Raw genomic sequence first — 13222 nt, 5'->3', positions numbered from 1 at the left:
CACACAATCCACCTCTCACCCACTCACCCACACACGCCTGCACCCACCCACACACACACCCACCCCATACACAAACCCCCCACCACAGACACACACACACCCACACCCACCCACACGCACACAAATACACACCCACACCCACATCCACCCACCACACCCACACAAACCCACACAAATACACACACACATCCCCACATCCACCCACCCACCTACCCGCACACATACACGCACACACACACACCCACATCCACAGAAACGCAAACACACACACACACGCGTGCACACCATCAAAATCTGTCTAATTCTACATCAACACATTCACTTCAACATATAGGAGGCTCTTCGGTGAGTGCACACACTGATACACTTTTGCTCAACCAGACTGTGTCACTGATTCTATCTCCACGCCTCTGTGAAGACTCAATAAATGACACACCAGATGCAGCACTGGGTAAGAAAGCCAGTCACCTACCCATACTGGAGGACTCCTTTTAGGTCTTTGGACTCGGAGCTCATCGCTGATCTGTTGATTGGCAAATTTCTGAAGAGGAAAAAAAAGAATGTAAAGTCCTCTAACAACCTTCATTTCTTCCCATGCACACAGACAAACTCACTGTTCATTGGTTTATCCAGGGAGTCTCCTGACCTTAAAGTGATTCCATCACGATCAGGTTCAGAAATTAGTGATGGGAAAACACCAATGTCACCCTGATACAGTGAGGGGTGATTTTTTCCAGATTGAGGTTAAGGCACAATGATTGGCCAGAGAACATAGAATTTTATATATAACTCTTGTTCTCCCTACTCTGGGAATGCCTGTTGGGACAGTGTAGAGGGAGATTTACTCTGTATCTAATCCAGTGCTGTACCTGTCCTGGGAATGTTTGATGGGATTCATTGGTAGCATTATGGCACAATGTGTGTACATGTCTCTTTTCCATGCATGTTGTAGCCTGGAGCTATGGTTAGTGATGGTTGAGGCTCCAACATTCTTTCCATCAGATGGCTGACCAGGGATCTCTCCCACTATTACTGCCTGCCATTGGCATGTGTTAGAAGGATTTACAGATTGACATTCAACCTGTTTGGCTGCATTATGAACACACCTTCCTTGGCCATCAACTTCTGGGGTTGGACCCAAACCCAGAACTTCTCTCTCAGTGGCAGGGACACTACCTACCAAACACAGACCCTCCATCTATAGTGCCTTTAGCGGAATGAAATGTACCAATACTCTTCACAGGAGCAAAATTTGGCTTCGAGCCACATAGGGAGATATTAGGGCAGGTGAATAAAAGCTCGGTCAATGAGGTAGGTTTTAAGGTGCATCTTAAAGGCAGAGATACATAGAGATAGAGAGGCGGAGCGGTTTAGGCCAGGAATTCCAGCGATAGTTCCTTGGCAACTGATGGCAAGGCCACCAACGGTGGACTGGTTAAAATCAGGGATGTTCAAGAGGCCAGAATTAGATGAGCACAGATATCTCAGCTGGTTGTGGGGCTTGGAGATTACAGAGAGATGGAGCAGTGAGGCCATGGAGGGTTTTGAAAACAAGGACGAGAATTTTAAAATTGAGGTGGTGCTTAAATGGGAGCTAAAGTCAGTCAGTGAACACTGGGATGATGGATGAACAGAATGTGCAGCCTTTGGGAATAGTTAAGACTGGAAGTAACAAAGGTATGGACAAGGATTTCAGTAGCAGATGAGCTGAGACAGGGGTTGGGAGAAGGGAAGATGAACAAATACACGGGGGCCGATAGTTTGGAAGTTGTAGAAAAGAAGGAGTGAACAATGAAGGCAGGGCAATGATTTCAGCACAGCTTATCAGTCGATAAATTCCTCTTTTATATTGTTTGAGCAATATTTAGTTTGGTAATTTGTATCAGTCAGAGCGCACTTTAATTCATGTTAATTCATATGAAAGAATTTTTACAATTTCACAATTTTTGCTACAAGGCCAAAGTTTATTTATCAGGGATGACTGTAGAAGCTGATGCATGTGAGAAACTGTGAGTGGGATTTTCCAGCCCTGCCTGCTGTCAGGATTGTCCAGCCTTTTGGCAGGGCTGCCACAGCTCCGGTGGTGGGGACTTCCATGATGGGGCTTGAAAACCCTGGCCTTCGATTCCGTTTTTTAAGAACTCCAACTCGAGGCATCCATTGTCCCCATTGATCTAAGCTGTATTTCGGGATGTGATGTATGTACTGCATTTTTACAGAACCCTAGTTCACAGTTTAACAAAATAAAAATTAAACCCATTAGTTTGGTACGAGACATCCCAGCATCTTGCTATTCACTTGCAGCTGCAGAGTGGCAGTCCATCTTCATATTTCTGTACACCCTTGTGTTCAATGTTTTAAACCGATCTAATGTATTCACAGATTTCAGAATCCTAATGGACCAAATCCCTTTCCATTCACTCCCACTGTTTGGAACGCCAATGAACTGCATCTCTTCCTGCCCCTTTGTATTGTACAGGATCACAATAAGTTGAGCTCCTCATTCACTTTTGAGCTGTGTACTGTCAACACCCAGATTTTCAAACCATTCCCATTGGTTCCCATCAAAATCCCAACAGACCCATTCAATTCTACCCTATAGATTCTTAACAGATTCACTCATTCCCAATGAATGGTCTTCTGATCAAACAAATTCTCTCTCGTCCATTCCAACTGTACAGAATTCCAATGGACTAATTCCTGTCACATTGCCAAGGCAAAGGAGTAACACTATGAGTCAGGGTACAAGTTTCACTTTGGAGACTTGTGTCAAAATCTCGGCTGACACTCCCAGTGCCATACAGTCAGAGGTGCCACCTTTTGGATGCAACGTTAAACCGAGGACCCATCTTCCCTCTCAGGCAGACATAAAAGGTTTCAGGGTGAAGAAAAGGGCAGATTCGTGGGACAATATTTATCCCTCAGCCAATATCACTAAACCAAATTATCTGATCATTATCACATTGCATTTGTGGGAGGTTGCTTTGTGCAATTTGGCTGCAGTATTTCCCGTATTTTAACAAGGATTACAATTCAAAAGTACTTGATTGGCTGATAAGCGGTTTGGGACATTTGTAGGTTATGAAAGGTGCTATATACATGCACCTTTTAGTATAATTAATTCTCATTGTAGAAAATCCCAATAGATAAAACTTCCGCTCCCACTACATTAACTTTCATACAGGATAATATGATGTGCACCGTACTGAGCACAGCTAATCCCAGAGTTGTATCATTCCTGCAGACAGCAGAACATTCTAGAAAAGCAGTCACATTTCATTATTGAGAACTGCATTTGAGCTTCATTTTGATGCATGGACTGATTAAACTGTCATCGAGTTTAAACGTTTGTTTTGTAGCAGAGATTAGTGCCAGGAAGGCATAGATATACAACCAGCGTGACAAAAGTAGAACTTCTATTTTGTATTAAAATAGAAACATTTTAAATTTTGTGACTTTAGATGTGCAGGGTAAAGGCATTAGAGATAAGATAGAAGGGCGTTTTAAGTAACCTCCAAAGTGGAAAGTGGAGTCAAATTATTTATAGGTAAATTGGTTGGATTAATTAATTAATTAACAGGTAATTGAATAGATTAAGCTATCAGTGTGCAGAAGTTCAAATCAGCTCTGTCTAAGGCTTGGCAGAAACATAACTCTGAAAATGAGTGTTAACTTATTCATTGGTGTGCTGTGCAAATCATTTGTATAACATTTTTATTCCTGAGAGATTGTAACTGTTTTTGAGATTGAGCAAATCGGGTATGAATTGAATTATTTATCTTTAGTCCAGCTTGATTTGTATTTGGATCTGGGAATATAACATTGTCCATGTATAGATATCAAGTCAGAAAGCCCAATGACTTCTCCCAGATGTAACTCATTATTATCAAACAGGCTAAGAATTATGTTTTAAACATATTCCAAAGGCTTATAGTTCGATTGGATCCTTATTATTTTATGAATATTTGCTGTATTAATATTTTAATGCTTTTCTATTTCTGTGTAATTCTCCAATCTGTAAATAGATCTGACCACCAGTTTTTAGCCTGAATATAATGAACTAACAGTGGCTATTTACTGGATACCAGCTGAGATTTCACACTCAAGTCTCTGGAGTGGGACTTGAATTCACCACCTTCTTATCTAGCTGTGTATGAATTGGCTTTATTGCTTTTCAAAGTGATTCATTGGGCTATTTTTAATGGAAGCGGTGGGGATCTAGCTCGCTGGCTGGAAAGCCACTGAAAACCCCTCCATTGCCTCTTTTGAGGAAGGTCGACAGAACTAAGTGCCACTCAGGGACTTAACTGGACAGCTGCAGTCCATTCCCCAGGATTGAGTCCCACCCACTGACAGCAGCTGACCCAGCAAAGGCTGGCAACTCTATTGAATGGCCCATCGGGTCTGCTCCGCCATTCAATGAGATCATGGCTGATCTGATAATCCTCAACTCCAATTTCCTGCCTTTTCCCCATACCCCTTGATTCCCTTACTGATTAAAAATCAGCCTATCTCAGCCCTGAATATACTTAATGACCCAACCTCTACAGCCCTCTGCCGTAAAGAATTCCACTGATTAACTAGCCTCTGAGAGAAGAAATTCCTCCTCATCTCTGTCTAAAATGGGTGGCCGCTTACTCTGAGATTATGCCCTCTGGTCCTAGGCTATCCCACAAGGATCGCTCGATCAGGCATTGAGTGCCTTTGTATGAGAGACAGCCCCACCACCACCACACACACAACAGGGAGCCTGCAAGCAACTCCACTCAGGGTTCACAATGAAATTGGCAAGGTGAAAACCTGCCCATCGCTGGGCCAACACCAGCTGTGGCAGGATGAACCCCTTCGGTGGGCATTAATTTTCCACTTAAGGTTCTTGAGGGGCGGGGTGTAGTTTATGGGGTTTCCTGCCACAAGCTTAATCTGGGTAGAGATGGCAAAGCAGTGGCATTGCCATCTGCAACACTCCTGCCTAATTAAATGCCACCAAACCTGCCATGGGGAAGGGCATTAATTCTGCTCATTTGACAATGCCTGAGGCATTATTGAGAAAATTTACATGGTGCACTATGAACACAAGTCTCTCTATCAACCAGCATCGTAATGGAGCTCGTCATAAATATCTAATGATGTTGCTGTGTGACAGTGATGTAATGTGAGGGTGGCAGTGTGAGGGTGGCAGTGTGAGGGTGGCAGTGTGAGGGTGGCAGTGTGAGGGTGGCAGTGTGAGGGTGGCAGTGTGAGAGTGGCAGTGTGACAGTGGCATAGTGTGAGGGTGGCATGGTGTTTGGGTGGCATGGTGTGAAGATGGCATAGTGTGTGGGTGTTGCCATGTGACAGAGACTAGAAAGGAGATGATGAAGAAGATCAAGTTCACAAATCCGATTCGAATGAAATGGGAGCTGCGATTCATTTATACAGAAGAGGTGAAATATTACCTGGACCAGTGTGTGATATAAATTCTTAACAGCCTCATCACCAACACAGCCTGCCCCCTCCCCATGATCAGCTTCTTTGGTTTAATGGACATGCAGTGACACTGAGACACACATAATACAATCAGTGTCAGATGGGAGTTTTATCTGGTGTTTACTGTACACTTACAGGAGCTGACACTGAGACACACACTGAGCCATTTGCAAGTGAATTGTTTCCCCTATATCAGTCTTTTTTGACTAGCGAACAACGCAAGTCACAGGGCGTGGCAATGCAGACTAGCAGGTGATAGGGGAGTGATGAAATGGAAGGTGCAGTATGAAACCTTAAATCAGATGAAATATTTCAGTTTCATTTTATCTATAAAGTCTAACATTTTGCAATCGAGTTACAGGAAATTTGAATCAGTCTCTTTCACAAATAGAGTTAATATTTGAAAAGTTCCTGCTGATGTTATTTAAGTCCATTATCCACGTGACAGTAACAGTGATTTTGTTTGTCCCTAATGACTCTATTGTTGGATAGTTCAAAGGTCAGTTTTACATAATAATACTCGAAAAGTTTGGAAGTGAGTCATTCCCCTATCTTTTGCATTTCCGAATGCCCATCGCGTATCCATGGCGACCACTTGACTCTCCTGCATAAGGTCTAACATTACAGCCTGATGGAGCCCTGTTAGTACTTAAATGATGCCTTTCCCCACCTCAGGGATTTTCCAAAGCTCTCTATAGACATTGAAATACTTTTGAAGTTTGCACCGAGACTCCCAGGTCAGAGAATTAGCAACCCCATTGAAACCCCTGGCAACTTCATCCATCCGAAATGCCTACGCAAACTAAAACCCATTTTTTTAAAAAAAAGTGAAAAGGTTATTGCTTGTACATTGAGCTACTTGATATTAGTTGTGGGGATGCAGTATGTCTCAACGTCATAGGATCATAAGTGATAGGAGGTAGCGGGTAACATATTGGCATGTATAGAAGATTGGCTGGCTAACCGGAAGCAGAGAGTTGGCATAAATGGGCCTTTTTCTGGTTGGCAAGATGTGACAAGTGGTGTGACGGGGATCAGTGCTGGGGGTCTCAATTTTTTACACTTTATATAAATGACTTGGATGATGGGGCAGAAGGAATGGTGGCTAAATTTGCTGATGACACAAAGATAGGTAGGAAAGTAAATTGTGAAGAGAACATAAGGAGGTCACAAAGTGACAGAGATAGGTTAAGTGAGTGGGCAAAATTCTGGCAAATGGAGCGTTATGTAGACAAATATGAAATTGATCATTTTGGCAGGAAGAATAAAAAAGAAACATATTATCTAAATGGTGAGAATTTACAGAGCTCTGACCTGCAGAGGGATCTGGGTGACCCAGTGCATGAATCACAACAGGTTGGTATGCAGGTACAGCAGGTGATTAGGAACGCTAATAGAATGTTATTATTTACTGTGAGGAGAATCGATTACAAAAGTAGGGAGGTTTTGCTTCAGTCGTACAGGGCGTTGGTGAGACCACATCTGGAGTATTGTGCAGTACTGGTCTCCTTATTTAAAGAAAGATGTAAATGCGTTAGAAGCAGTTCAGAGAAGGTTTACTAGACTAATACCAGGAATGGGTGGGTTGTCTTTTGAGGAAAGGCTGGACAGGTTAGGCTTGTATCCACTGGAATTTAGGAGAGTAAGAGACGACTTAATTGAAACCTTTAAGATCCTGCAGGGTCTTGACAGGGTGGATGTGGAGAGGATGTTTCCTCTTGTGGGAGAATCTAGAACTGGGGGGGTCACTGTATAAAAATAAGGGGTCGCTCATTTAAGACAGAGATGAGGAGAAATTTTTTCTCTCATAGGGTCATGAATCTTTGGAACTCTCATCCTCAAAAGGTGGTGGTAACAGTCTTTGAATATTTTAAGGCAGAACTAGATAGATTCTTGATTAACAAGGGGTGAAAGGTAGGCAGGAATGTGGGGTTGAGATTACATTCAGTTCAGCCATGAGCTTATTGAATGGCAGACCATTTATGAGGGGCTGAGTGACCTACTCCTGCTTCTAATTCATATGTTCATAGGAGCAGGAATAGACTATATGGTCCACCAATCAAGAGGGTAAATACATTCAACGATGGAGCATTGTTACAGTCATCTGCCCATAAAGCTTATTAGAAGATGGAAACACACAAAGACATTCAATGGTTATTCATAACTGGAATGTTGATGTGTGACAATGGTTTATGACATCAAATCATTGTGTGGACAATGGTTACATGACAAAAAATACTTTATAACTGACATTTTCTGAACAGCCAGGAGTCAGTTAAAGAAGATCCCAAGGGGAGAGATGCCGGGCTAGCAAAAGGAAGAAATCTGCCTAGAAACTATTGATTAGAAAGTCAGAAACCTCCGACCTCCATCCTTTTTGCAGTGAACATGGATAAAACCTTTCAGGCTTGCAACCTTTCAGTTACCAAATTGGGGACTGATTATAGAAGGGGCATTTTTGACTCTTTAATTATTCTAAGTGCATTTTACATCTTTTCTTGTAGGTGTGTGTGTATGTGTGCACTGTGCATGTGTGTGCATGTTGCTTGTTTGTGTGTATGCTTGTGTGTGTTTACTTTGTGTGGATAAGGAGTGGGTGTGTTGTTCCATTTACATTTCGGGTGTTGTGATGAATAAACATTTCTCTATCTTTTTGATTTAAACTTACAAGAAAGCCTGTCTTGTGTCTTTTTTCTAAAGTCACAGCACTCAAGGGGTTAAAACACTCCATAGAACCATTGAAAAGTTACAGCACTGAATGCCATCTTCTCTATGCCAGCCCGAGGGCACCCAGGTGCCCTTTCTAATCCCACCTTCCTGCACCCGGCCCATAGCCCTGCAGCTTACAGCACTTTAGGTGCAGATCCAGGTACTTTTTAAAAGGGTTTAGAGTTTCTACCTCAACCACCAACTTGGGCAGCGAATTCCAGATACCCACTACCCTCTGTGTAAAAAAGTTCTTCCTCATGTCCCCCCTACACCTTCTGCCAACTTATCTTGAATCTATGTCCCCGGTTCTAGAATTCTCCACCAAGGGAAACAATTTTATCCTGTCCACTCTATCTATTCCCCTCATAATTTTGTACACCTCAATCAAGTCACCTCTCAGCTTTCTTTGTTCTAAGGAAAATAACCCCAACCTATCCAATCTCTCCTCGTAGCTACACTTTCCTAACCCTGGCAACATTCTTGTAAACCTCCTCTGCACTCTCTCCAGAGTTATTACGTCCTTCCTGTAATATGGTGACCAGAACTGCACACAATACTCCAGTTGTGGCCTCACCAGTGTTTTATACAATTCCAACATGTTCACATCCAAATCGTTAATATATAACATAAACAGCAAGGGTCCCAACACCGAGCCCTATGGAACACCACTTGAGACAACTTTCCATTCGCAAGGGCATCCATCGACCATTACCCTTTGTTTCCTGTTACAAAGCCAACCTTTTATCCAGTCTGCCACATTACCCTGAATCCCATGGGCTTTTACTTTCCTGACCAATCTGCCATGTGGGACCTTGTCAAATGCCTTGCTAAAATCCATGTACACAACATCCACTGCACTACCTTCATCAACCCTTCTTGACACTTCCTCAAAGAATTCAATCAAATTTATAAGGAAAGACCTCCCTTTAACAAATCCATGCTGACCATCCCTGAGTAGTCCATGCCTTTCCACATGAGAGTTAATCCTATCTCTCAGGATTGATTCTACTAATTTGCTCATCACCGATGTAAGACTAACTGGCCTATAATTGTTTAGCATTTCCTTTGACCCCTTTTTAAACAATGGAACTACGTTTGCATTTCTCCAGTCCTCTGGTACCTCCCCTGAATCTAGTGAAGATTGGAAAATCATCCTCAGAGCATCTGCTGTCTCCTCCCTGACTTCCTTCAGCAGCCTCGGAAACAATCCATCTGGCCCTGGTGACTTATCAACTTTCAAGGATTTCAACCCTTCGAGTACTTCCTCTCTCTTTATGACTATCCTGTCCAATATCTCGCAGTGTTCCTCCTGGACTACTATATCTACATCCTCCCTTTCCTTTGTAAACACGGAGACAAAATATTCATTTAAAACCCTTCCCACAGCCTCTGCATCTACACACAAGTTTCCATCTTCATCCACTTTTTCCTTAACTAACCTTTTAGCATTAATGTATTGGTAAAATTACATCTTGTTGCAGTCAGTCGAGAGGTGGGAAAAAGGGACAAGCAAACCACATCTCTCCCCTATCCGTAATAGTATCCACAACCCAGTGTGGTGGCGCAGGGTGTGGGGGGTGGGGTGGAATTCCAAAGATTCACAACCCTTGAAGTGAAGAGATTACTCCTCATTTCAGTCCTAAATGGCCGACCTCTTATCCTGAGCCTGTGTCCCCGTGTTTTAGATACCCCAGCCGATGGGGAATTGAGAGATTAGAAGGAAGGGTTCGAGCTATTTATAGGAAAGTTGGTCAGAATAATTAATAGATCTGGTAATTAAATAGATTAAGCTATCAGTGTGGAGAGGTTCAAATGTGCACTGGTTAAGCCTTGGCAGAAGTATGACTGAAAATGAGTGTTATTCATTGGTGTTATTCATTGGCACATTAGTGTTATTCATGTGTGCCAATGAATAACACTCATGTATATTCCATATTTGTGTACTGTATTAATTCCTGGGGGATTGTATCTGTTTTTGAGATAAAGTGATTTGGGTAAGAACTGAGGTAAGCCCCTTCAGAATCTTGTATGTTTCAATGAGATCACCTCTCATTCCTCCAAAATCCAGAGAACATAGGCCCAATTTACACAGCTTCTCATCAAAGGACAACTCCTCACATATTCCCAGCTCAGGTACGGCACAACCAGCTGCAGAGTAACACTCTCTCTGCTTTGCCCCAACCATGTGCAAGCAGCCCCAATCTCAGGGGAGCCTCTTCCATTCCCACCCCCCACCCCCCCACCCCCCCCCTCCACCCCCGACCTCCTCCCTTCCCTTCCCCAGGGACCAGGTAACAGTTTCCCAATTCTCACACTAGCCACCATAATGCCATTCCTAGTGACAGCACCAGTCCGTGCTGACTTACACACATTACTCACACAGGCCCCAGTCCAGGGGCTTGAGCGTGCAAGCTAGGCTGACTCTAGGGCTGCTGCACTGCCTGAGGTGCCATCGCTAATAAATCCTTAAACTTCAGCCTCATTTTCCTGCTCCAATGGTGTAAGATCCCAGAATACTAAAGAGCAAAACACCTAGTTTCTTGGGTCTCCCAATGAGTAATCCTTCCTAAACCTATATCACTGGGAAAAGGGATCAGATTAGCTTGTCATGTATCTTGTTGCTGGCTGTGTGATCTTGTTATGTTGTCTAAACAATAGCAGTGACTGCATTTCCAATGTACGTCATTGGCTCTGATGCTGGAACATGCTGAGAATGTGATGTGGTTATTATATAATTGAAAGCTTTCTCTAATCCTAAACTGATGACCACATATACACTTTCCAGCTTAAATCATGGAATGAAATAGCACAGGAGGAGGCCATTTGGCCCATTGTGCCTGTGCTGGCTCTTTGAAAGAGCAATCCAATTAATCCCATTCTCTTGCCCTTGTCCCCATTCCCCTGCAAAGTTTTCCTTGTCAAGAATTTATCCAATTTCCTTTTGGAAGTTCCTATTGAATCTGCCCTTTCAGGCAGCGCCTTCCAGATCACAACAACTCGGTGTGTAAAACTTATCCTCCTCATCTTCCCACTGGTTTCTTTGCCGATTATCTTTAACCTGTGCCCTCTGGTTACCACCCTCCTGCCATTGGAAACTGTTTCTCCTTATATACTCTTATCAAAACCCTTCATAATTTTGAACACTTCTATTAAATCTCCCCTTAACCCTCTCTGCTTTAAAGAGGACAATCTCAGCTTCACCAGTCTCTCCATGTAACTTAAGTCACTCATCCCTGATAACATTCGAGTAAATCTTCTTTGAAGTCTCTCCAAGGCTTTGACATCCTCCCTAACATGCGGTGTTAAGAGTTGAACACAGTACTGCACTGGGGTCTAACCAGTGATTTGTAAAGATCATTAATTAACGATCACCCTCCCCTAACCCAGAGCTGCTGATGCTAATTGTAATACCCAAACCAAAGCCTGAGATAGAATCATAGAAATATACAATGCAGGGGGATGCCATTCAGCCCATCATTCTCATGCTGGTTCTTTGAATAGGCATTTGTCTTTAGTCCCACATCCTGTTTTTAGCCTCTAACCCTGTAAATTTAGGGGGAAACGGTAGAGTGGTGGTAATGTCACTGGACTAGTAATCCTGAGGTCCAGGCTGGTCCTCTTGGGACATGGGTTCAAATCCCACCACAGCAGCTGGCGGAATTTAAATTCAATTAATAAACCTGGAATATAAAGCTAGTCTCAGTAATAGTGACCATGACAACTATCAACAATTGTAAAACCATTTGGTCACTAATGCCATTTAGGGAAGGAAATCTGCCATCCTTAGCTGGTCTGACCTACACGTGACCCCAGACCCACAGCAGTGTGATTGACTCTTAAATGGCTGAGCTGGGCCTGTTCTCCTTAGAGAAGGTCAAAAAGAATTTTGATAGAGGTGCTCAAAAGCACGAGGGGCCTGGACAGAGGAGGTAGGGAGAAATTGTTCCCCGCGCTAGAAGGGTCCGGAACCAGAGGGCACATTCCAATTTAAGAAAGGGAGTAAGGGTGACATGAGGAATAATGTTTTTTCGCAGTGAGTGGTTAGGACCTGGGACTCACTGCCTGTGAGTGAAGGCAGATACAATCAGAGCTGCCAGAGAGGGATTGGATGAGCATCGGAAGAGAGAAAAAAAAAATTGCAGGGCTACAGGGAAAGGGTTGGGAAGTGTTACGAGTCAAATTGCTCTTAGAGAGTCAGCACAGACATGACAGGCTGAATGGCCACCTTCTGCGCTGCAACCATTCTATGATTCAAAATGAATGGTTTTCCCTCACACCATATGGGGGGAAAACTGTTCCCCTCTCCCCCCACCCCTCCCATCACACCTCCCCACCCCTCCCCATCCTCTACCCTCCACATGGGAGGGGAAGTATTTGCTTGCAGGACAGTTTCTCCTGCTAGCTAAAAAAAACAAATTCGAGACACTGGAGAGTTAACATGAGTGGAAAGCTTTTCTTAAGATATAAACTTACAATGAATTCACCAGCCTTCTGCCACTGCCGTTAACAGCAACTTCAGCAGTAAGAAAGATCCCGGGTGCTTCGCTCGCAGGTCTGAACTGTTTTCTTCTGTGTGTGTGACTGTGTGGTGTGTATGTGCTTTTTTTTGTTCATGTAGGAGGGTGTGGATCCAGTACTGACCTCATGACTCAACCCAGAGATACACGCCCCATCTCATGTTGCTATATCACCTGTCATCCCTCACTCCTTAGATGTCCAACGGCACCACATTCCAATGCTGCAATTCTTCAGAACAAAGGGGCTCTGTACCTGTCAATCCACTGGATTCCTGGATCAAAGGCTTGACAAGTTGTAAATGCAGCCCAGTTTGCCATCAGGTTTAATATTAACCTCCAGGCTCGGGAACAAATCTCCTCAGGACTGCTTTACCTTTGAGGGTTTTTCCAATTTACTACTAAGCAGAATTTTGTTACTGAGCAGCCAAAACATACAGGACCTTGTGATGAGACACTTGATTGGACAGTTTCAGTTTTCTGCCAAGATGCTAATTCTACTTTATTATTGTGGCTGTGAAATATTAACC

At 43.3% G+C, this 13222-nt stretch overlaps 1 protein-coding gene across 1 annotated transcript in view; it reads right to left on the bottom strand.

Annotated features, from left to right (window-relative positions):
- LOC121271787 (epidermal growth factor receptor kinase substrate 8-like protein 1) overlaps positions 1 to 12768 on the bottom strand; it is an 87452-nt gene extending 74684 nt beyond the window's left edge. Inside the window, exons 1-2 of the mRNA XM_041178060.1 lie at positions 12652 to 12768; positions 473 to 541 (exon numbers count right to left, since the gene is read on the bottom strand). Coding sequence (XP_041033994.1) covers positions 473 to 516 — 44 coding nt within the window. The 5' untranslated portion in view covers positions 517 to 541; positions 12652 to 12768. The remainder of the gene's footprint in view (positions 1 to 472; positions 542 to 12651) is intronic.
- Positions 12769 to 13222: the final 454 nt, after the last annotated feature.

Source organism: Carcharodon carcharias, chromosome 31 (genome assembly GCF_017639515.1).
Source record: "Carcharodon carcharias isolate sCarCar2 chromosome 31, sCarCar2.pri, whole genome shotgun sequence".
Classification (NCBI taxonomy): Eukaryota; Metazoa; Chordata; class Chondrichthyes; order Lamniformes; family Lamnidae; genus Carcharodon; species Carcharodon carcharias.
The sequence above is the reverse complement of the archived record's forward strand: the minus strand, read 5'-3'. Positions and strand labels throughout refer to the sequence as shown.